General features: G+C 39.8%; 2 protein-coding genes across 3 annotated transcripts; one reads left to right on the top strand and one right to left on the bottom strand.

The window, feature by feature from the left end:
* Position 1: 1 nt before the first annotated feature.
* On the bottom strand, positions 2-4,282 carry znhit3 (zinc finger, HIT-type containing 3). 2 transcript variants are annotated; one of them, XM_004076604.5, is made up of 5 exons: positions 2,654-4,282; positions 2,269-2,300; positions 2,124-2,189; positions 1,830-1,916; positions 2-282 (listed from the first exon to the last, which is right to left on the bottom strand). In XM_004076604.5, exons 1-5 carry the CDS (start codon positions 2,872-2,874, stop codon positions 86-88), a joined length of 603 nt encoding a protein of 200 aa, XP_004076652.2. In that variant the 5' UTR covers positions 2,875-4,282; the 3' UTR covers positions 2-85. The 2 variants fall into 2 exon arrangements, with proteins under 2 accessions (XP_004076652.2, XP_011482039.1); XM_011483737.4 differs by having other exon boundaries at positions 2,269-2,317; positions 2,654-2,827.
* A 1,217-nt stretch (positions 4,283-5,499) lies between these two features.
* Positions 5,500-16,536, top strand: vkorc1l1 (vitamin K epoxide reductase complex, subunit 1L1). Its single transcript, XM_004076602.4, has 3 exons — positions 5,500-8,367; positions 13,716-13,825; positions 15,662-16,536. The coding sequence occupies exons 1-3, from the start codon at positions 8,081-8,083 to the stop codon at positions 15,886-15,888; spliced, it is 624 nt and encodes a 207-aa protein (XP_004076650.2). The 5' UTR covers positions 5,500-8,080; the 3' UTR covers positions 15,889-16,536.
* Positions 16,537-19,696: the final 3,160 nt, after the last annotated feature.

Genomic DNA, 19,696 nt, shown 5'->3' with positions numbered 1-19,696 from the left:
ATGACGTCTTTTGAAAGATGATTTTAATATAAAAATGTGCATTACAAAAGAAAAATCCTGCAAGTTTATGCAATAAACGATCATTTTAGAAGTTGTCGCTTTCTGTTCGGCCTTCAGGCTCATTTTCAACTATTTTCAAGCACTGATCAGAAAATTCGGTGAACAGAGGCTCCTGCATGGCTGCTCTCATGGCGGCGTCTTTGTTCTCTGCGCTGTCGACGGAGCGCAGCAGCCTTCTCAGGTGAGGGTTGCAGAGAAGATCACACAGTTCTTTCGATTGACCTGCAAAAAGAATAAGCATACAGAAGCACTTTCTTCATTTCGAAGAGCATCGCGAGAACAATGCAAATATTTTTACTGGTGCAGAAAAACACCTTCAAGCCAGACTGCAGTCTGGACCAGCGATTAGCAACCTGAAGCTCCACATGATATTGTAAGATTATAGTTTTTACAAGTAACTAAAGTTAACAAATAGTCAAGTAAAAGTAAACTAAACTTATTCCACTTATTTACTAACAGTTAAAGGACTACAGTAGCTGTAATTCTCCAACAGTCCTCCATAGTTTACCAAAGTCGTACTAAAACATTTTGACTGATGAGCCCTGTGAAAATCAATTTACGGTCAGTTTAAGTACAACCTGACTTCATCCTTAAAGCCCACTGATTACAAAGCATTTTTTTCTAATTTTGAACAAATTTAGGGTTTTATACTGCACCTTATGGTTTGAAAATACGGTATGGACCACTTATTTAGCTGTGGTTTAATTTAAGTTTGTTACATTTATGAATTTCTGGCTGAGTTGCACCACGAATTTTTATTATTACTGCTGACAGTACACTACCTTACACTACATTTACTGCATTGAGATGATCCTGTGTAACATAAGGGGTCTTATTTTGAAAGGAAGTCATGTGGACCTCTGTAAAATATTAAGTTGTTACAACAATCTTTTTCTTTTTTTGCAATGTTTTCACAAGACATGGTTTGAACTTAATATTCGGATATTTTTCAATAGCTTCCAAACCATGTGACCTTTTGATTCCAAATAAATGCCAAATGATGGCGCCAACATACCAACACTATACATCCATTTATTTTGCAATCATGCTGACTGCAGATGCTGAATATTTTATTTGAATTTTTATATTAAACTTTCAGAGGTTCTCATTTGAATTCTGGACTTTTTCTTTCAATAGCTCCCAAACTATGTGACCCAATGAGTCCAAATGCATCCCATTGGTCCATTGGTCAAGAGTTATATTTGACTTAAGAAAATCTGAATGACACAATTGTGTACTTGCTTCCTCCAGCTATTTGCAGAAGATTGCTGCTCTTATGTTTGTGACCTTTCTTGGAGTGTCCCATCTTTGTCAATATTGTGACAACCCACTTGGATGCATCACCTAAGGAAAGGACAATGAGCTAAGCTATCTGCAAGCTTGCAAGACCATTTTTCTAATGAAAACATTGCAAAACAAATAAGACTGTTGAAACACATCTTGAGGAAATGTTTCTTTGTAATGGATTTCGTTTTTGCAAAGCATTTAGCCTTGGGTTTAATCTAAATCCTTCCCATATCATGCACTTCTTAATTTGTTGTTGGTCCCTAAGAGACACCACCGGGGATCCGCGCTGAATGTCTGTCGAATATCTAACCTAAAACTAACTTCACGGTAATCAGCGTCTTATTTTTGTAAAGGGTGGTGTAAAACTCCTGGGTTGTTGTCTGTAAGAAGTTGGCCCAATTGGCTCTTTAAGTGTTAATGGTTGCAGACCCCATCATGCAAACCTCTAAAGCAAATCCATGCCACAATGGGCAGATAGATACCTAACAGCTGGAGCTTCTGCAGGGGAACTTTGTCTATGATGTTGTCTCCGTTAAGAAGGTCCTCAACGCTCCATGGCTCCACAGGTGCTGTTAAGAAAAAAGAAACTGAAGTTCAACTCCAAACACTTTTGTTTTAAGAAAATCCTTTTAACAACTACATTATTAGGACAGACAACCATACATATACTCATTTGAATAATTATTATATAGGAGGAACTATGGGAAAGCAACGGTTTTTTTAATCTAATTGGTCACAATATGGACAGAAGTGAAAGACTGATCTAAATGACCAACCAGTGCTGACAGAATCTTTGCAGTCATAGTTTAGAGGTGTAGTCCGCTCAGCTGGAAGGCAAATGTCTGGAACAGAAATAAAGGAAACTCTTCATATTTAGTTTAACTAGCCTTGCGTATTTTTATACCAATGACACTCACTCACCTTTGTGTTTCTTGTAGCAGTCGAGTGAACAACTGTAAGAGTCACAAAACTAATGAATTAGTTAAAAAAAAATCCATAACTGCAATGTAGAGAATCGTAAATGGGAGAAAAAAAGCTGAAGGAACAGTCTGGTGAAATCGCAATTTTATTTTGACCCAAACGGGTTGCCTTCCATGATTTATTTACATTATTGGAGACTCGTTTTAAACCTTATTCAAACAAGCACATTTTGTTTAAAAAATGATTGAAACATTTCATTATTAGATTTTGCTGAAAGCAAAAGTTTAAGCAAGTACCGCCATACTTTAAACTTATTATACCACAAACACACGTGCGATGGTGGTTATGGCGTGAATAACTTGCGAGCGATGGACGTTTTACTTACTATCGAGTTCTGCAGACTGGACATCTGTATTTGTGTGTCTGTTCTTTGCAAACGCTGCAGATCTGCATTGTATTTGGATAAAAGAAAAATATCACACGAGAAAGCAAATGAACTAGAACTTCCCCCAGTCTGAAACGGGAGGTAAACAGTAAGTACTTCCGGTTGAATGTTGGTTTTTCAAAATAAAACCCTAAAGTGTCCCTAAAGCTAAATGTCTCCATCTAGAGGACAACTTTAACTATTAAACTCGTTGTAAACTAAAACACAACCATTTAAGTTGTGAAACATAGTGAAACATTACAAAGATCAGTCATAACAATGGGAATGTTGGAGTCTGTAATCCAACATGTAACCTAAAAAAAAAGCAAAAATAAAGCATGAAAAGCTGTGTAGCTTGGAGAAAAATGTAAACAATCCTGTCCTTTCCTCCCCTGATTAATAGAGATATCTTGGACATTACCGATGAAATGTTTTTTTGCATTAGCCATTCTTTGTGACTGAGCAGCCATTTGCGTCTTTTATCTAGAGTCTACACTCAGCGTTCACATTTGACGCAAATCTGATCTATTATCAGTAGTGAGAGTTTTCAGATTGAAGACAATCATCATGTTGAAAGTAATGACAGTTGAAGTGAGCTCAGTTGAGACCTCATTTCTCACCAAACCTGTAGAAGAGAGAATGAGAAATGCATGTGAAAGGTTTACTTGGTAACTTCCCTTTGTGCATAATTATCAATTTCAAATATCTAGTTATGTTTACCGGTAGTCTAATAGAATTTTTTTTTTTTTTAACTCAGGCAAAATTCAGTTTTTTTATATATTCAGTTTTCACATGCACACAAAAGGACTCCTTAAGTAGAATAAGATATAGTTTGATCATTACTCATTAAGATTGTGATGACTCAGCAGACCGGTTTAATGTGATCCAAAGACCTCCCAGACAGAGCGGAGGTTTTGTTGACTGCAGGAGACCCAAACTGATGGAGAACATCAATTCTCCTCGTCACTGATGACGCTGAGCATATGGACATGTCCGCCTCTATTAATCATCTGGTTTTATAAAATATTTTCAATCATTTTATGATTTTTCTCTTAACTTTGTGGGATCAATAGAACTTTATTCTATTCTGAAAATTGAATCTGTTAGTTCAAAAGGGGCCCCAAGTCCACAATTTTTCAAAATAGAGATATTATATGTTCTATGCTCGTCAAGGGAAAAGCTATCTGATTATGTGCTAAAAAGTCCCAAATCCGTTGTAATGTATTGACTGTGCTTGACATTTAAAATGCATTAAGTGCAAAATTCCTTGACTTGGGTCACTCTTGCATGGGTTTTGCTTTATCCCATAGATGGCAGCACTAGTTACCCAATATGGCAGCGCCCCTGTTTGATTCAAGAAGGGCCCAAGTCCAGAGAATTTAGTTTGCTAGTCCTCTGAAATTATAAAAGTGAGGTGCTTCATATTATAGCATTTGTAAGCTATGAACTGGTGCTAAATCTGGGTAAAGTATTAATCATTTGGGGTAGCCTTCCTTTAAGCTATGCAATTAAAATCATTTCCTGGAAAAAACAAACCTCTTGGACTTGGGCCCATTTTGAACTAACCGATTCAAATGTCTTGCATCTTTTATTTCTTCTTCAACTGAAATGATCTGTTATGTCAGCAGTTTACTGAAATATTTACTTGTCAGACATTTAAACTCAATGGTTTTCACAGAAGTATTTTTATTTCATGTAGATAAAGTTCTATACTTTCAACTCCCAAGATATTCAAAGTGCTAGTCCTTTCATGGATGATGTTTATTCAAATGCAAATAAATGTTTAATAAGACGTATTTATTGCCCTTTTAAGTTCAACATGTGACTATCTAGTGACCACAAAACAAGGACATCTCACAGTTTAAGGGGAAAAAAACATTTGAATGTGTTTCATAATGCTTACGATTACCTCCAAGGTTTGTGCCTTGAAATTCCAACTTAGTATAATTATCTTGCTATGTTTAAAAATGTCAAATTTTGGAGGCCAGATAAGTATTTGTCTAGTTCTTTTGAAGTTAATAATCTAAAAGTAAATGCTTAAAGACCCACTCCCGCCAATATCATGTTTAAGTTGTTTTTGCCATGCTATTGTCACATTTTCTGATGATGGAGGACAAAAATGAAGAAAATTAAGCTTAATTTGACTTATCTGAGTATTTCTTTATTCAAATTGTTGTAAATCAGGAGCCGACAAAAAAATTAATTGGAAAGAGCTTGTAGGTGTGACGTATAAGGTACCAGCCTGGGGTAGTGAGGGGCTGTAAGTGAGTGTTTTAAGTGTTTTAACAGATAGATGATGGTAAGGGGACGGGCTTACACTGTGCCAACAGTCCCGCCCACAATTCAGAGATAAATTTTCAATGAACTCTGCAGAAACTATGCTCTAGAAAACAACCCACTTTTTTTTTTTTTTTTGCCTATAAACAGCATAATCATGATCATAAAAAAAAACAAACAAAAAACACTGAAAATGCTTTGCAAATAGATCAAAATATGATGGGGTGGGTCTCTAATAACATAAAAGATAAAAAAAAAAAACACCACTTTTTACCCTCTGACGTAAAAACTGAAACACAAATGATAAGAGAGCATGAAACTTTAATGAAATAAAATAAAGACTTTATATTTATTTGTCACTCACAGACATGACCATATTTATGAAGCATGTTCCAACCACTAAGCACAGGGTTCCTGACCTACATTTAACTCAGCACAAACTATTCTGGCACTGCTGAAACTTGAGAGAGCAGGGTTGTGTTGCAGAGGGTGAGACAGGAATGGAGGCATAACATGCTTTCTGTCACAACACTCCATTGGCAGGACGAGGAAAGGCAAAGAAGCTTGGTCATGGTAGACATCAGATATTCAACTGGATCTGTGCAAAAATGGAAAAGAAAAATATCAGACCAATCTGAAAATGTACTCTTCCAAAAAACAACTGTCCTAACATTATGACAAAACACTGTAAATTATTGACCCAAACAAAGCTAAAGATAAAATATTTAAAGGAAATTAAGAAAAAAAGTCGATTGTAAAGGTGTTAAAATGAAATCCAGCTAAGTTGACTGATCTCTCAAAACCGACTTCAGCTCTTTGGGGGAGGGGCTAAACAAACAGGTTCTGCACATTTCAGCAGTTTTACTGTAAAACATATTTATATTTTTACCAGTAGTGATAGACGAACCCGTCACGTCGATGAGCTCTTAGTTCTCCTGCGTTTCATTTGGCTGTTGTGGAATTTTTCTGCGATCTTCCTCTCGTGGCCGGCGGGGCAATGGCGGTTGGTGTTCAGCTCGACTTCCTTCTTGGATCGCCCTTTGCCTCCAGCGTGGCACGAATAATCGATCAGATTGTAGTAATCATACTGGTCGTAATAGGCCTCCTCGAAAGTAGCCAATCGTTCCATGTCTGTCGCCATTTGGAGACGGAGGAGCACGTTCCGCTGCAGACACAAGGCTGGAGCTAGTAAATAGATGACGTCACGCAGTGTTTATACACATGGAGTCACGTGACGACATGGGACATACTAAAAACAAGGTAGGGTTTCCCGTCTTGTGAACATGTGTGTGTTAGGTAGTACGAATTTTCAGTTTATTTTTGAATTTTTTTCCTCAAAAATTTTAAGTAAAGTATTATATTTGAATATGAATAAGAAACAAAAAGTGTATTTTGGTTTATTTTATTTATGTACGGTAGACCCACCCATATTTTTGAACACAGTGGAAACTATTTCTTACCTCATTTATCTGTATACTGTACTGGAAACAAAGGCTGTCCAAACCTTTTGCAAAGATTATGTTGAGGTGGAAATGTGTAAGAACTAAGTACTAACCATTTGTATTGCATTCTTTAGACCCTTATAAAGCTATTGAACTATTATTTGCGATGGAATACTTTGTATTTCTTCACACAGAACAAAAATTTATCTTAAGACCGTTTCACCAAAATCCCGCTAAATTACAGATATGAAGGCCAAAAATTAAATAAAGTAAAAGTCTGGGAAAAAACTTTCATCAACAATAAATCCGTATTCACATAAAATGAATGTACATATTTTTCACTATTAAACGCTCTTTATTAACTTCCAAAATTTAAATTTTGTGAACAGGAATATACACGATTGTTTGATCACAGAAATGAGAAAATCTGTTCTTCTTGTTTGGCCCTTTAGGTTCTTAAGGTCAAGATGCTGCAAGTTGACAAAAGCTCATAATGTCACTTAGCCAGTCAGAATCAAGAAATCATACATGCAGAGTTGTGGGGCCACATGTTTCTGAGTTTATGACAGGAACCCGTGGACCCGATTACATTTGAATGTGGGTCACATTTGGCTCATGGGCCAAACACACCTGCAACAATGCGATGAACATTCGCTTTCTAAGGACCATTATTTTAAAAGTACCTTAAAAGTGTATGCCTAGTGTTTAAACGTGTTATAACTTAAACTATAAATATAACTTAAAAATATATTACATTAAATTCCTTTTCTAAATGTAAAGGCTTTTCCCCTAAACCTCCACTGTACATTTTTGCATTAGTAAAATGATGGTGAAAGAAAGGAGTATTAAAAAACAAGTCAAACCATATCATGGAGTTTACCATTAATTTTAAAAGACTTGTAGATAAACCAAAAATATAAATATTGTTCTTCTTATAAGGCCTTCGCCTACAAGTGGCCATGATAGGCTCCAGCAGCCCGTGATCTTGAAAGGGATTAAACGGCGTAGGAGATGAATGAATGAATGAATAAATTCTTCTCACAACTTCATTTGAAACAATTTAGATTTAAAAAAAATCTCAAAGAATAAAACATTTTTTTATTGAAAATCAAAAAAAAAATCAAATTCAATTTTATTTGTATAGCCCAAATTCACTCAATGGGCGTCGTGTCATCTTCGGGTCATTTTAACGTGAACATACAATCAATTCAGAAATAAATATGTTTTGGAAACACCCGATGAAAGACACACACACCCCTAAATCTATCAGTTCCTAGATAATTACGACTTATGTAGTAGTCCATACATATCCAGATATATTTTATTTGATATTTTTTATGATTAAGATGTTTTTGCTCAGAAAATTAGACATTATTTACAACACAGAAACAAGACAACGGTTAGTACCAGCGTGCGCATTTGAATATAGTTGTAAAAGAAATAAAATAAGAAGTTAAAGCAAAAGTTTTTTTCTCGAAAACCTCATCTATTCTGCTGCTTAAGTTAAAAATGTACAAACAACATCCATCATTTTCAAACTCATACGTAATAATAACTTTTTTTAAGTTTAACTTTTACAATAAAGTGACATTGTTGTAACCTCTACTCTGCTCTGTACAAGTTTCAGGAATAATTTTGGTCTTGAAATTAGGAGGCCACGCCCCTAACTATGTGGCACGCGCTGACGCCGATCCACGTCGCAATTGTCTCGGGCGAGTGCGCTGCGTTTGGTTTGTATGCGTGTCTCCAGCTAGGCCAGAGAGCGATGGCGGCGCCCGTCCTGAGAGTATCCACCCCTCGGTGGGAGAGAATAGCACGGCTCCTGGTCTGCCTGTTGGGCATCCTGCTGTCTCTATACGCTTTTCACGTGGAGCGGGAGAAGGCCCGGGATCCGAACTACAAGGCGGTGTGCGATGTGAGCAGCTCCATCAGCTGTTCGAAAGTCTTCACTTCAAGGTAATTTGAATTGCGAGAAGAGCGCCTTCTGTGGCGCTCAATGAAGCTGGCTCCTATTGTGGCAGTGTGGGAAGGGCGGTTTAAGCTGTCAAAGGTGGCCGGCCGACGCTCCGCCGCTGCTTTGCCCGGCAAACTGCCGTCCTCCGCCAAAGGCAGGAGGGAGCGCGGTTTGGGGAAGAGAGAACCCGCCGGAAAGAAGTTAACGATTCATTTAAAAGATTAGCATTAGCCACGTAGCTAAAAGTAGCTAACTTTGCTAACCGTTAGCAAACGAGCACTACAGCTAACTTATTTCGTAGCCGGCTTTTAGCCGCAGAAACACGCCGATGGGGTCAAACAAACTAATCTGACCCTGATCGTAAATTCTGTTTCCACTGGTGGGTCTGCGGTTGGATGCAGCGTTGTTTACTCAATCTTTAGCTCTGAAATGAGCAAGTTGATTAAACTAACGATAGAGTTGTGATTTGTGTTGATGCTGTCTAGGAATCTTGTCTTGATCAAATCCAAAACTTGTACTGGTTGAAAGGCTAAATATTGGTGCAGGGATGAATGCCTGCTTCTTTAGCTGTCATTTCAAGTTATACTAATTCTAACCTGGTATCATTAACTAACCTGTTATCATTAAGCCTCAAGGAACATAGCTGCTCCAGAAGTCAGTGGAGGAGACTAACATGCTTTCTTTCACCGATCACTTTGGATCAGATCAGAACAATCATTCTCTGGTTTGAAGGCACTAAGGGGAGCAAAGAAACCCCATCATGAGCTAATCGTGCAATATAACGTGTATATAATTCATATATTTTTGACTTGACATATTTATGTCCCACTTTCTACATTTGCAATGCTTGCTGCAGCCACTTAAAACTGTAAATATTCAAGCACAAGTGGAATACTGGGAATGTTTTTACATAACATTAACCCAATGCTAAGCTGTCAGAATCAGTCTAATATCTACACGCGTGCACAGACATGTTAAAGACCCTTTCCAACGAAAATTGTTTTTTTAATGTGTTTTTAACATGTTCTTGTGGCGTGATGGACGACATGTATAAGCAAAATTGAAATTGCATTTTAGTATTTCTTTATTCAAATTATGGTGAATCAGGAGCAGATGAAAACATGCTGTTGGGAAAAGAGTGAATCTGTAACGTAGAAGCTACTACGGCAAGCCGCAAGCTCTTTATTCTGATGCATCCATTTGTAGATGACTAGATTCATGAATGTGTTGGTTTTTTCCTCATCCATTCTGGCATCTGGCTGAAAACTGTACAGCTGGATGGCTCCAATGTAGCTTGTCATTTCTGTTGCACGATTCTAGGTTGGGGTTGTGACGGGCTGTAAGCTAGTAGTGTAAACAGAGTGATGATGGGGAAGGGGACGGGCCCACTCCACACCAACAGTCCTGCCCACCACTCAAAGGGGAATTTCTAGTGAACTACTGCCGCTCTGCAGAAACTATGTCCTAGAAAACGACTTTTATTCAAATATTTGGCAAAAAAATGTCATAATTATAATTAAACATAAATGATTAAAGGACCACTGGAAACACTTAAAATAGATCAAAATCTGATGGAGTGGGACTCTAATTCCTATATTTTTGACTAGATTTTTTTATGTTCTATTTTTGATTGATGTTCTACACTTGCCACAGCAGTTAAAACTATGAATATTAAAGCAGAAGTGGAATATGGGGAATGTCAGTCTGAGCAGTCCAAGGCTCTTGACTGTCTTTAGATAACATAAACACAATTCCAATTTGTCAGAACCAGCCTAAACCTCTGCACACACACAAACATGTTGTTACCCCTCTCTTGATCTCTTCCCACCGTACTTTGCTAATTTGGAACAGACCATTTAATCCGGGGCTCATATTTGAAAAGAAAAAAACACAGAAGAATATTTTTTATGACTGGAAATAAATTCAGGCATGAAGGAGTTAAATGAACCCACAATACTTTCTGAAACTGAGAAAAGTAACAAACCGATATATAGACTGAAATCAATGAAAATCAGACATTGCTTGTAAATAGTTCTTTAACATAATAACAATAAATAAATAAAAATGAATAAAATAGGCCTGATGGTTTTTAATATCAGAAACCCACAGAGCTTCTGGGAAAACGTCCTCTAGACCGATGAGACAAAACTGCTTTACCTTTTTCTACGTCATCGCCTCCATGTTCAAAGACACGAAAGTGAAAAATACCAAGAAAACTGTTCCTGCTGTAAAAGTTGGAGGAGGCGTGGTTATGGTGCGGGCTGCTTTGCTGCAACTGAAACGGGGTTTCTCTTATCTGTGCGGATTCAATAAATTCTCAGGATTAACAACATAATCTGGAACCAAATGAGCTGCTTTCTATTATAGCAGGGGTCGGGAACCTATGGCTCGCGAGCCATATATGGCTCTTTTAATGATCACATGTGGCTCGCAGACAAATCTTTAATTATAGATTTTTTTTTTTTCATTAGACCAGTCCTTCTCGGGCGCGATGCGATGCCAGAGGCGCGCAGTAGTAGCAGTGCTTAGAGAGAGAAATCTGCGCCAGCGCTATCAGTTACTATTATCTATTATTTCACAGAGTTTGTACCAGCTGGAAACCTGTGAATTGACGTGCCTAAAACTACGCGCTCCCGTCTCTGAGAAAGAGCGCGCAGATGCGGGGACGGGATGTGTGAGGGAGAAAGCAGAGGGTGGGGCTGAGGTGTTGTGGGGACCGGCAGCAGGTGAATCGCGCAGAGATTGTAAAAACGTAAAACCCGCTGCCCGTCACTCACTGCAGCGTGTGAGTGTGTGTTTGGCTCCCCGTCTACATGTGAGCAGTCTTTGTCACATCTACAGAACATTCAGACCTATGATCACGTTTAAAGTCTCAACGCCTGCATGAAGCAGAAACTCACCACGTATAAACCAGACTAGACCATCAGCAAAACTACCACGAGAAATACTCATCATTTATTAGCAACAGAATAACAATGTTATTAAAAAGAATCCACAGACTTATTGTACTTTAAAAATGTTGAAATTAAATCAAATGCACACATTCATTTGTATATTTAGTTTTAAACATATTGTCACGGACTGAGTTGGATGGCTGTTGGGCCGCGTTGAAAGTTCTGGAGTTCATTGAACGCGTCACGCAGAGATCTGATTGGCTCTCAGTTCTGTCGCTCAGCCTGTTGTTAGGTAGTTTGGACCAATGGGGTTCAGCTATGGGCCGAATAAGGGAAATGGGAGGGCTGCAGCGGGAGCAGGTGAATATAAAGTTGGGAGAAGCGCTCTCGTGTCAGCGGGAGAGATTCAGGAGTTGCTGAATTAATTGAACGGCGTTTGTTGCGGTCTGCAGTAACCAGAATAAAGAACTTTAAAAGAGGTTAAGTCTCCGTGCCTCAGTGTGGGGAAGGGACACTACATTATTGTATGGCTCTTTCGAAATTACATTTCAAAATATGTGGCATTTATGGCTCTCTTGGCCAAAAAGGTTCCCGACCCCTGTATTATAGTTTGGTCTGCTGCGGGCCATGGACCTTAAACACGACAACCACCCAAACAGATGTAAACATTAGGAATGTCTGAGAGCAAAATATTCGAGTGTTCTGAAGTGTTGCATCAACCCTGCATTAAAGCTGTTGAACATCTGTGGAAGGAGCTGCTGACAGCTGCAGAAGTCCCACGGACGGCTACAGAACTCATTTGATTCTTTTCAGTCCTTCCATAGGGCACCACCATCTTTATCCAGGTCTCTTTCATTAGTTTGTGTTTAGTGAACAGTAACATCTTATTTTTAAAATATTTTTATGTAAGCATTTACTGAATTTTCTAAAGAGAATATTCAAACTACGGTAGGCAGGCTTAATTATGGGATTTAACCGTTTTAATTCAGAAAAAGTATAATTTATGAAACACGGTTGAATATTTGTCTATTAAACCAACATTTTTCTTAAACGTTTCTTAATTATTGGAGAATAATGATTGGTTAGTGGAAATAAGGGCAAACCTGGCCTTTCATAAAACAAAAAAGGGCATTATTTTGAACAAAAATCTCTTTAAACTTGACATTTCTTCATATCAGAGTAATAAAACTAGAGCTGCACGATATGAGGAAAACATTTGATACTAATGATCAATATTGCGATGACAATATAACTTGCGATACCACATAAACAGACAGCTGAACAGCCAAAATTTCTGTTTTGTTTCAAATTTTTAATTTTGATAAGGGTCAACATAACTTACACTTCAAATGACCCTAGTCTCTGGATCAGATTAAGAGGGCTTAATCTGATTGGTCAACAACATGAAGGAGTCCATCTGATTTGTCAAATGCATAAAGGGATTAATTTGATTTGTTAAAAACTTCAAGTTGCCATAAGATTGTTTTAGCACAGTTAAGGTCACCATTTCTCGCAGTTTTCGCTGTCTTTAGCGATATGCGTATTGCACAGCTTGATTTTGCGACAACGATAATGCGATTTATGGTGCAGGCCTACTTAAAACTAATTTTAGTTGGATGTTGTAGACTTTGTAACAATGCCTGCAGGCTTTAATGCTTGACTTGTTCATCAACTGGTCTTGGGTGCTGCTGTGAGCAGTATCTAACTCAGAAAATATAGACAATGTTTTTTGACCTTTTCTAAGTCACTTTGTTTATTAGTTACTTTTATAATCGGCTGTAGTTGGGAATGTCTGAGTCAAACTTGGTGCTGGAGCTGAGCAAAAATCATCAGATTTGGTTCAAGTTCCCATCTGATGCTCTTTTGATCTACTGTAAAAGTGTTCTTAGTGGTCTTTTAATTATGAATAAGCTGTTTTTAACCAAAATCAAAAAATCTGTGTCGTTTTCTAGGTCATAGTTTCTGCAGAGCAGCAGGAGTTCAATCATTTCTGAGTTGTGGGCGGAATTGTTGGTGCGGAGCAGCCCTGCCCCCTTTCCCATCACTTCCTCGGTGCTGAGAGCTCTTTCTTTGCATTCTCTCCCGCTAGCTTACAGCCCCTCACACCCCCCAGCTTAACATCAGCGTAGCAGCAAAAACGGCGAGCAGTACTGGAGCTATCCAGCCGTACAGTTTAGAGCCTGATGCCAGCTCAGACGAGGAATCACAAATAAGTTCAAAACAATTTGAATAAAGAAATTCTCAGAAATGTCATGTTAAGCCTTCTTTATATTACAAAAAACCACAAGAACATGTTAAAAACCGAGTTTTGATCAAAGTGGATCCTCTGTCAAACTGCTGTTTCTGTGGTTGATCTGAAAATTTGCTCTAATGCCTGTAAGGATGTTGGGTGACTGGTTGGCTGACATCATTGCTGTTGCGTTGACACAATGTCTTTGCTGATGTTTTTATTCCAGGTGGGGTCGAGGATTTGGACTCCTGGGCTCAATTTTTGGAAACGACAGTGCACTGAACCAACCAAACAGTGTCTACGGAATCGTCTTTTATGCATTTCAACTTCTACTAGGTAAGATGTCATTTATGCGGACTCCACTTTATTAGTCGTACAAACTGGAGAGATGAAATGTGTTGGTAATCTTTGCTCCAGTGACAGGCCTGACTCAGCGCTTTGTCTTCCTGTGTCACAGCTCTATTTGACACCCAGCTGAGCTCGTTTGAATGGAAGAAATCAATGTCCTTAGGCTTGTTTGTCTTTCTGCTCACATTGCACTCGATAAATATTAGATATCCATTTTTTGTGCATTTGGTTTGAAGGGATTTGTTATGGTGTTGGTAAAGAAGCTCTTTAACATGAGCTGGTCTGGCTTCATGACGGACGACGACGACGACTCACTCATGGTTGGCCTTACTGGCCGAGGGCCGCAGAACAAGAAGTCCTTTTAGCCTCAGCAGTTAGCATTCATTTGACTAAGACAACAGCAGGCCAGTTATACTGAACCGTCACCCCAGACCAGGATTGGCATCAAAGGAGACCAGCTAGACTCCAAATGGGTTTTATTGTCACTGCTGGACTCAACCAGGACATGTTTAAATAAAATAGAAAAGTTTAATGAAGGATTGAATTTATTAATAATCAATGCCAAAGTGCATTTTAGAACTTTTTCATCATCATATAACAGGATCTATTAAGTGTTTTGCAATAAATACCAGGACACAATTAAATATGTCACAGTTTCAGGATCTACTAATGTAGATTCAGATTTTTTCCATAGAAATTTCAATGGTTTCTGATGTAGAATTGAATACTACAATTAATGTATTGATCTTAAATTTGTGTGGATTAAACAGATTAAAACTTGTCACATCTTTTAGCTTCTTTATATTTATAAAACGTTTTCCCAAACATATGTGACTACATATTTTATCCATTGTCTGCATAAGAGAACTGGACTGAGTAAGCATTCCGTCACCCATAGAAAGTGTCCGACTTCCAGCTCCAACCAAATGAAGTCAATTCAGTCGCCATTTTTTCACGATACGGATGGCGCCATGTTTGAGCCAGCCAACATCAGTAGGCAGTGATTGGTCTAGGTCAACATTTCTATGGCAACCACTCTCGCCAATCAGGAGTGAGCTTGTTGGAAGTCCACACCCCTACCACCTGAAAGTGGGCTCAGAAGAATCTCTTGTTGCCGGCATTCATTGTTACACCACATAACAAGCAGGCATCTGATTGGTCAGATTTAGCCTAAATAACTTGCACTATAGAAAAAAATATCATGAAATGTAAGGATTGTTATTCTGACCAATAGAATGACTAAGTAATAGCTGTTTATTCTCTATAGAAGTCTGTGGGATTTTAGTTTCTTGGAATTGGCGGCTTCTTCTTGTTTGGAACATGAGGGGGGAGGGGTCACTCAGTCCAGTTCTAAGATAGTCAATAATTTACAACCATTGACTTTACATGAATTTATAAACTGGCCAATCAGATGACTCAAAAAAAGGCTGTGGTCTCACGTCTCACGTTGGAAATGATTGAAGGATTCTCCCGAGCCCACTTTCAGGTGGTAGAGGTGTGGACTTCCAACAAGCTAACTCCTGATTGGTGAGAGTGTGGTTGCCATAGAAACATTGACTTGGACCTATCACTGCTCACTGATGGTTTCTGGCTCCATCATGGCGAGGTTCATACTGCAAAAAATGGCGACTAAATTGAGGTCATGTGGTTGGAGCCGTAAGTAAACCATTTTCTATAGGTGACGTCACACTCAGTCCAGTTTTCTTATACGGTCAATGGTGACAACAGATGCATCAGGTTTATAAAAAACGTTTTTTTTCTTTAACCCTCCAGTTTCTTGTGTTTGCCTCTTTGTGTGGCTGAGCTCTGTGTTTCTTGCCTTAGGAATGACTGTCAGTGCAATGGCCGCCCTTTTTCTCATGACGACATCCATCTTGTCGGTGGTTGGTTCGCTCTACCTGGGCTACATCCTCTACTTTGTCCTAAAGGACTTCTGCGTCATCTGCATCACCACATATGTGCTGAACTTCATTCTCTTTACTCTCAACTATAAGCGACTGGTTTACTTGAACGAGGCCTGGAAGCAGCAGCTCCAAGCCAAGCAGGACTGAGCTGCAGAGACCGGGCAGGAAAAAAACAATACAACAACAACAACAAAAAAGAAATGTGACCTCTGAACATCTGACTTGCCACCAGAAGACCTTGCTTCCAAACATGTTTATTCTGCTGTGTGTAAAAAAAAAAAAATGAAAGGAAAAAAAAACCTAACTCAAAAGTTGGGCTTGACATCTCAATGTTGATTGCAAACACTGAAGAATTTGTAAGTGAAAGATGATTTATTTTTTATTTCATCTTTCTTGTTGAATTTTTTTTCTCACTTCTGGGGGCTGTCGGGGGGGGGGGGGGGGGGGGGGGGGTGGGGGGGGGGGGGGGGGTTGTCGGGGAGGCTCCTGAGCAAGCAGAGGCAGAGGGTCGCACCGATGGCGGGCTGCTGCCACTTGAACAAACGCGAGATGGCGGCGCGGACGAAGAAGCAGGACGTTTAACTTGACCCACTTCAAAGTGGTTTACCCCCTTTACCTGCTCTAAACACCTGGAGTCGAGTAAAGCCCCCCCCCCAGAGTCAGACAAACCCTCATGGCATCACAGTCAGTGCAGGGTGAGAATCCATTCAGAACAGTTTTTCTTTCATGTTTACACTTTGTCATTTGTTTTTGACGAGGACCACTAAAATAAACGCAGGACCTTGTGATGGTTTAGACCAGCTCGTTTGATTTTTGTAAATAGCTGCTGAGCAATATTTCAGGCTAGAATGTGATGAGTGTTGTCACAAAAATGAAAGAAGGCATAAAAGCAAAAGAAGACGACAGTAGATCAGGAGGAAAAGGTGCTCACAGTGTGGTGGGTGTGCGGCGGCGGCGGCGGGGGAATCCTGGTTCCTTTGGGTCCAGTCAGGCATGCAGTTGCTTTGTTGGACGTCACATTTCATCTGAAGCATCTTAGTTTTATTTGGGTGATCGAAAAGCATTCCTAACCACCACAGAGGTGGGATCCATGAGACTTACGTGCCTAAAAGAGTGTTCACATTTTTGTTTCAGTGTTTTTTTTTGGGGGGGTGGAGTAGAGCAAAGGTCAACACTAGTTTTCCTTGGTCGCTCTGTTGTCACCGGCCCGTGGTTTTCTGTTGGCTTTTGTGAGTGAAGATAGCAGTGATGAGTTTCACTTGTTAGCTCCATGAGGTAGCAAAGGCTGCTACACTGTGATGGTGCGCTCAGAGTGGGAGCGGCTGGTGGCAGATGGGTCCAGAACCTTTGCAGTTGCACTAGTGCTCATCTGGCTTTTTCATATGTTTGATGTCAATCTAACAATAGCAGTTTTCAAACCGTGTAACAAGTCAAATTTGCAAGATGTGAAAAAAACCCTGGCAGATTAGGAGTAAAAAAAAAAAAAGTGAAGCCATATGTGGGATTCTGCTTTGACGGGACAAAATATCCATACATTTTTAGGTTTGGAGTGACTACAAGTTGGCCAAATGCGAACTCTTTTCGAAGGCCGTTCTCGATTGGCGGGTGAAGAAGATGCCTGTCTTGCTGTCTGCTGGTTTTTGTGTCAAAAGGCCATTAGACAATCCAAAGAGTCCTCTGTCATCTGCACGGTCCTTCCCGCTCTTTCCCACTCCCCACGCTTCTGAGTGGTCTTTTCAATTTTCCCCCATAGTTTTTATCAAGCTGGGCAAACATGAAGGCGGTCGGCGGCCATTTAAACGTACAACCTGACTTTAGGTGTTTGCTCTTGCATGTTCTGACTCCTCTTAATTAATTTCTGACGTTATCTCAACTGTTACCTTTGGAGTGCTTTTGTCCTCTGGATTACGGCCATTTTTGTCATTTTATCAGCAAAGCTTTCGGGGTTTTAAAGGAGCACAGTCCTACTTGGCTCTGTTGGGTTACAAACAGGCATGTTACACTAGCATTGGACTTTTCAGTTTCCCCACAAATGCATCCTTCCTTCCATTTCATCCCAGACAGTACAGGCTTAAAACCAAGGGTTCTGTGGTGGAGCTAAGTAGACTCAGATGTTTGGCAGTGAAGCAGGTCCTCTGTAGATTGCCTGAAGTGTTTGCTTCACATCTTGGCAAACTTCCTGAAAGCCCGGATCTTTTGGGAGTTTAGCTTTCAGCAAAACCCGCAAAGTTTCAGTTCATGGTCAGCCGACTGTAAAGCAGGCAGCCAATCCCGAACCTGCATTCAAGCATGTCACTGAAGCAACGTCCGTGAGCGACTGCAGGAGGATGGGCGATGTTGAGAAGAAATCAAAGCTACGTTTCATCGATATTTATTTAGGCCCTGGTGTATAACTGCCATGTTAGTTGCATCACTAATGCCAACAAAAGTGCCTTCTGTTTGATCACGAGGCCTTGAGCCAAAGACAAGAAGCAACAGTAAAAGCCTTGACGTGGAGAATGGGAACTGCAGCAGGCACTTCTGCCTGGCCTTCCCATCCATCGGTATCTCCAAAGGGTTCAGTATCTGTTAGGGGTGAAGGAGAACACCTGGTCATTGGAAACACTGGCTGCTCCTCTTTTCTTCCCTGAACTCCACCTTTGATTTCCTCTAGCTAGACTTCTTTGTTAACAAAACTACACTGTTCAAACACGATTGTAATTTCTTTCTATTGTTGATGATGCCCTTTAGCTTTATAGACTGTTAACGTCCTGGGTTATTTTAGTAAAAAAACAAAATAAAAAAAGTCGAGGGGCCTGCGGGCGAGGAATCGGCAAACCACGTTTGAAAACTCCGCGGAGGAAGACTCGCTGGGTTTTGCTTCTTTATTGCCAAATGTGTTTTAAAATGCTGTATTTTCTTACATGGAAAAGTGTTACACGAATGGTGGGAGGATGTGAAAGAAAATTCCGACTTGATCCACTTTAAGGGAAAACTGGCTACAAGTTGACATGAGCAAATTTTTAACTGTCATTGTCATGTGGAAATGAGGGAGCCAGTTTAGCTCGTGCTGGTTTGCGGCGCCTTCCGTCCGTGAAACCCGGGTTCGACTCCAGGCTGCTCCCTGTTCCCTTCTCTACCTCTGCCGGTTCCAAGCCCGGTTAGAGAAGGTTGCGTCAGGAAGGGCATCCGGCGTAAAACATTGCCAAATTTACCATGCGACTTGTTCGCTGTGGCGACCCCTGATGGGAGAAGCCGAAAGTGGAAGATTGTCATGTGGAAATGATTTACCATTAAAACATTCCCTCTGAAACCACCTGTCATTTACCTTTTTACCACCATGGGTTTTCTTGCATAAAATAAATATGTTTAGAGAAACTGCCACAAAAGGAAGTTCCTATTTAATATGTGGATATTTCATGTAGGAGGTAAAAATGTAAACTGCATTAAGTTCTGCTTAAGACACAAGGTTGTCAAAGCTCATTCAGAAGAACTGATCTGTAACTAAATGGGCAAGAATTCACAGGCACGTACAGGTACTCGTCTAATTAGTTTGACTTTCAGTTTAAGAATCTGTCGAAAGAGCATTTTGGCAAATAATCACAAATCAAAATAGTTTATTTTTTCTCCTGAAGTGTTTTGGAAGCCCCAGGTCATGTGTTCTGATGGGGTTTAGGTCAGGTAAGTTCTTTAGAAACCTAGTGGTGGTGAAAATAGAAGCTCACCAGACCCAGATGTGGGGTAAAAAGTATGAATTCCTCAGAGAGAAACTCCATGTCGTGTGTTCAGATGTTGCCACATGTCGTGCAGGTCTCTGGAAAGCCTCTTGGTCGCCATCGGGGCTATTTCACTGTTTTGGATCTTTTTCTTCACGGGGTCTCCCCGACAGCCTTTGCATCCACTGCTGGTTCTTCCGCAGTGACTGATGAGGACAGGACATGAATCCTGGAACATAATAACCAGATTTCCATAAGTT

Source organism: Oryzias latipes, chromosome 14 (assembly GCF_053564925.1).
Source record: "Oryzias latipes strain Hd-rR chromosome 14, Olatipes_Hd-rR_3.1".
NCBI lineage: Eukaryota > Metazoa > Chordata > Actinopteri > Beloniformes > Adrianichthyidae > Oryzias > Oryzias latipes.
The sequence above is the reverse complement of the archived record's forward strand: the minus strand, read 5'-3'. Positions and strand labels throughout refer to the sequence as shown.

Excerpts from the sequence above, each read along its gene's own strand:
- znhit3 (XM_004076604.5), bottom strand. The coding sequence starts at position 2,874 with ATGGAGACATTTAGCTTTAGGGACACTTTAGGGTTTTATTTTGAAAAA. Across the intron at positions 1,917-2,123 it reads CAAAGATTCTGTCAGCACTG|CACCTGTGGAGCCATGGAGC; the intron begins GTTGGTCATTTA and ends TTTTCTTAACAG. Across the intron at positions 283-1,829 it reads GCAGAAGCTCCAGCTGTTAG|GTCAATCGAAAGAACTGTGT; the intron begins GTATCTATCTGC and ends TTCTTTTTGCAG.
- vkorc1l1 (XM_004076602.4), top strand. The coding sequence starts at position 8,081 with ATGTGGCACGCGCTGACGCCGATCCACGTCGCAATTGTCTCGGGCGAG. Across the intron at positions 8,368-13,715 it reads TCGAAAGTCTTCACTTCAAG|GTGGGGTCGAGGATTTGGAC; the intron begins GTAATTTGAATT and ends TTTTTATTCCAG. Across the intron at positions 13,826-15,661 it reads TGCATTTCAACTTCTACTAG|GAATGACTGTCAGTGCAATG; the intron begins GTAAGATGTCAT and ends TTCTTGCCTTAG.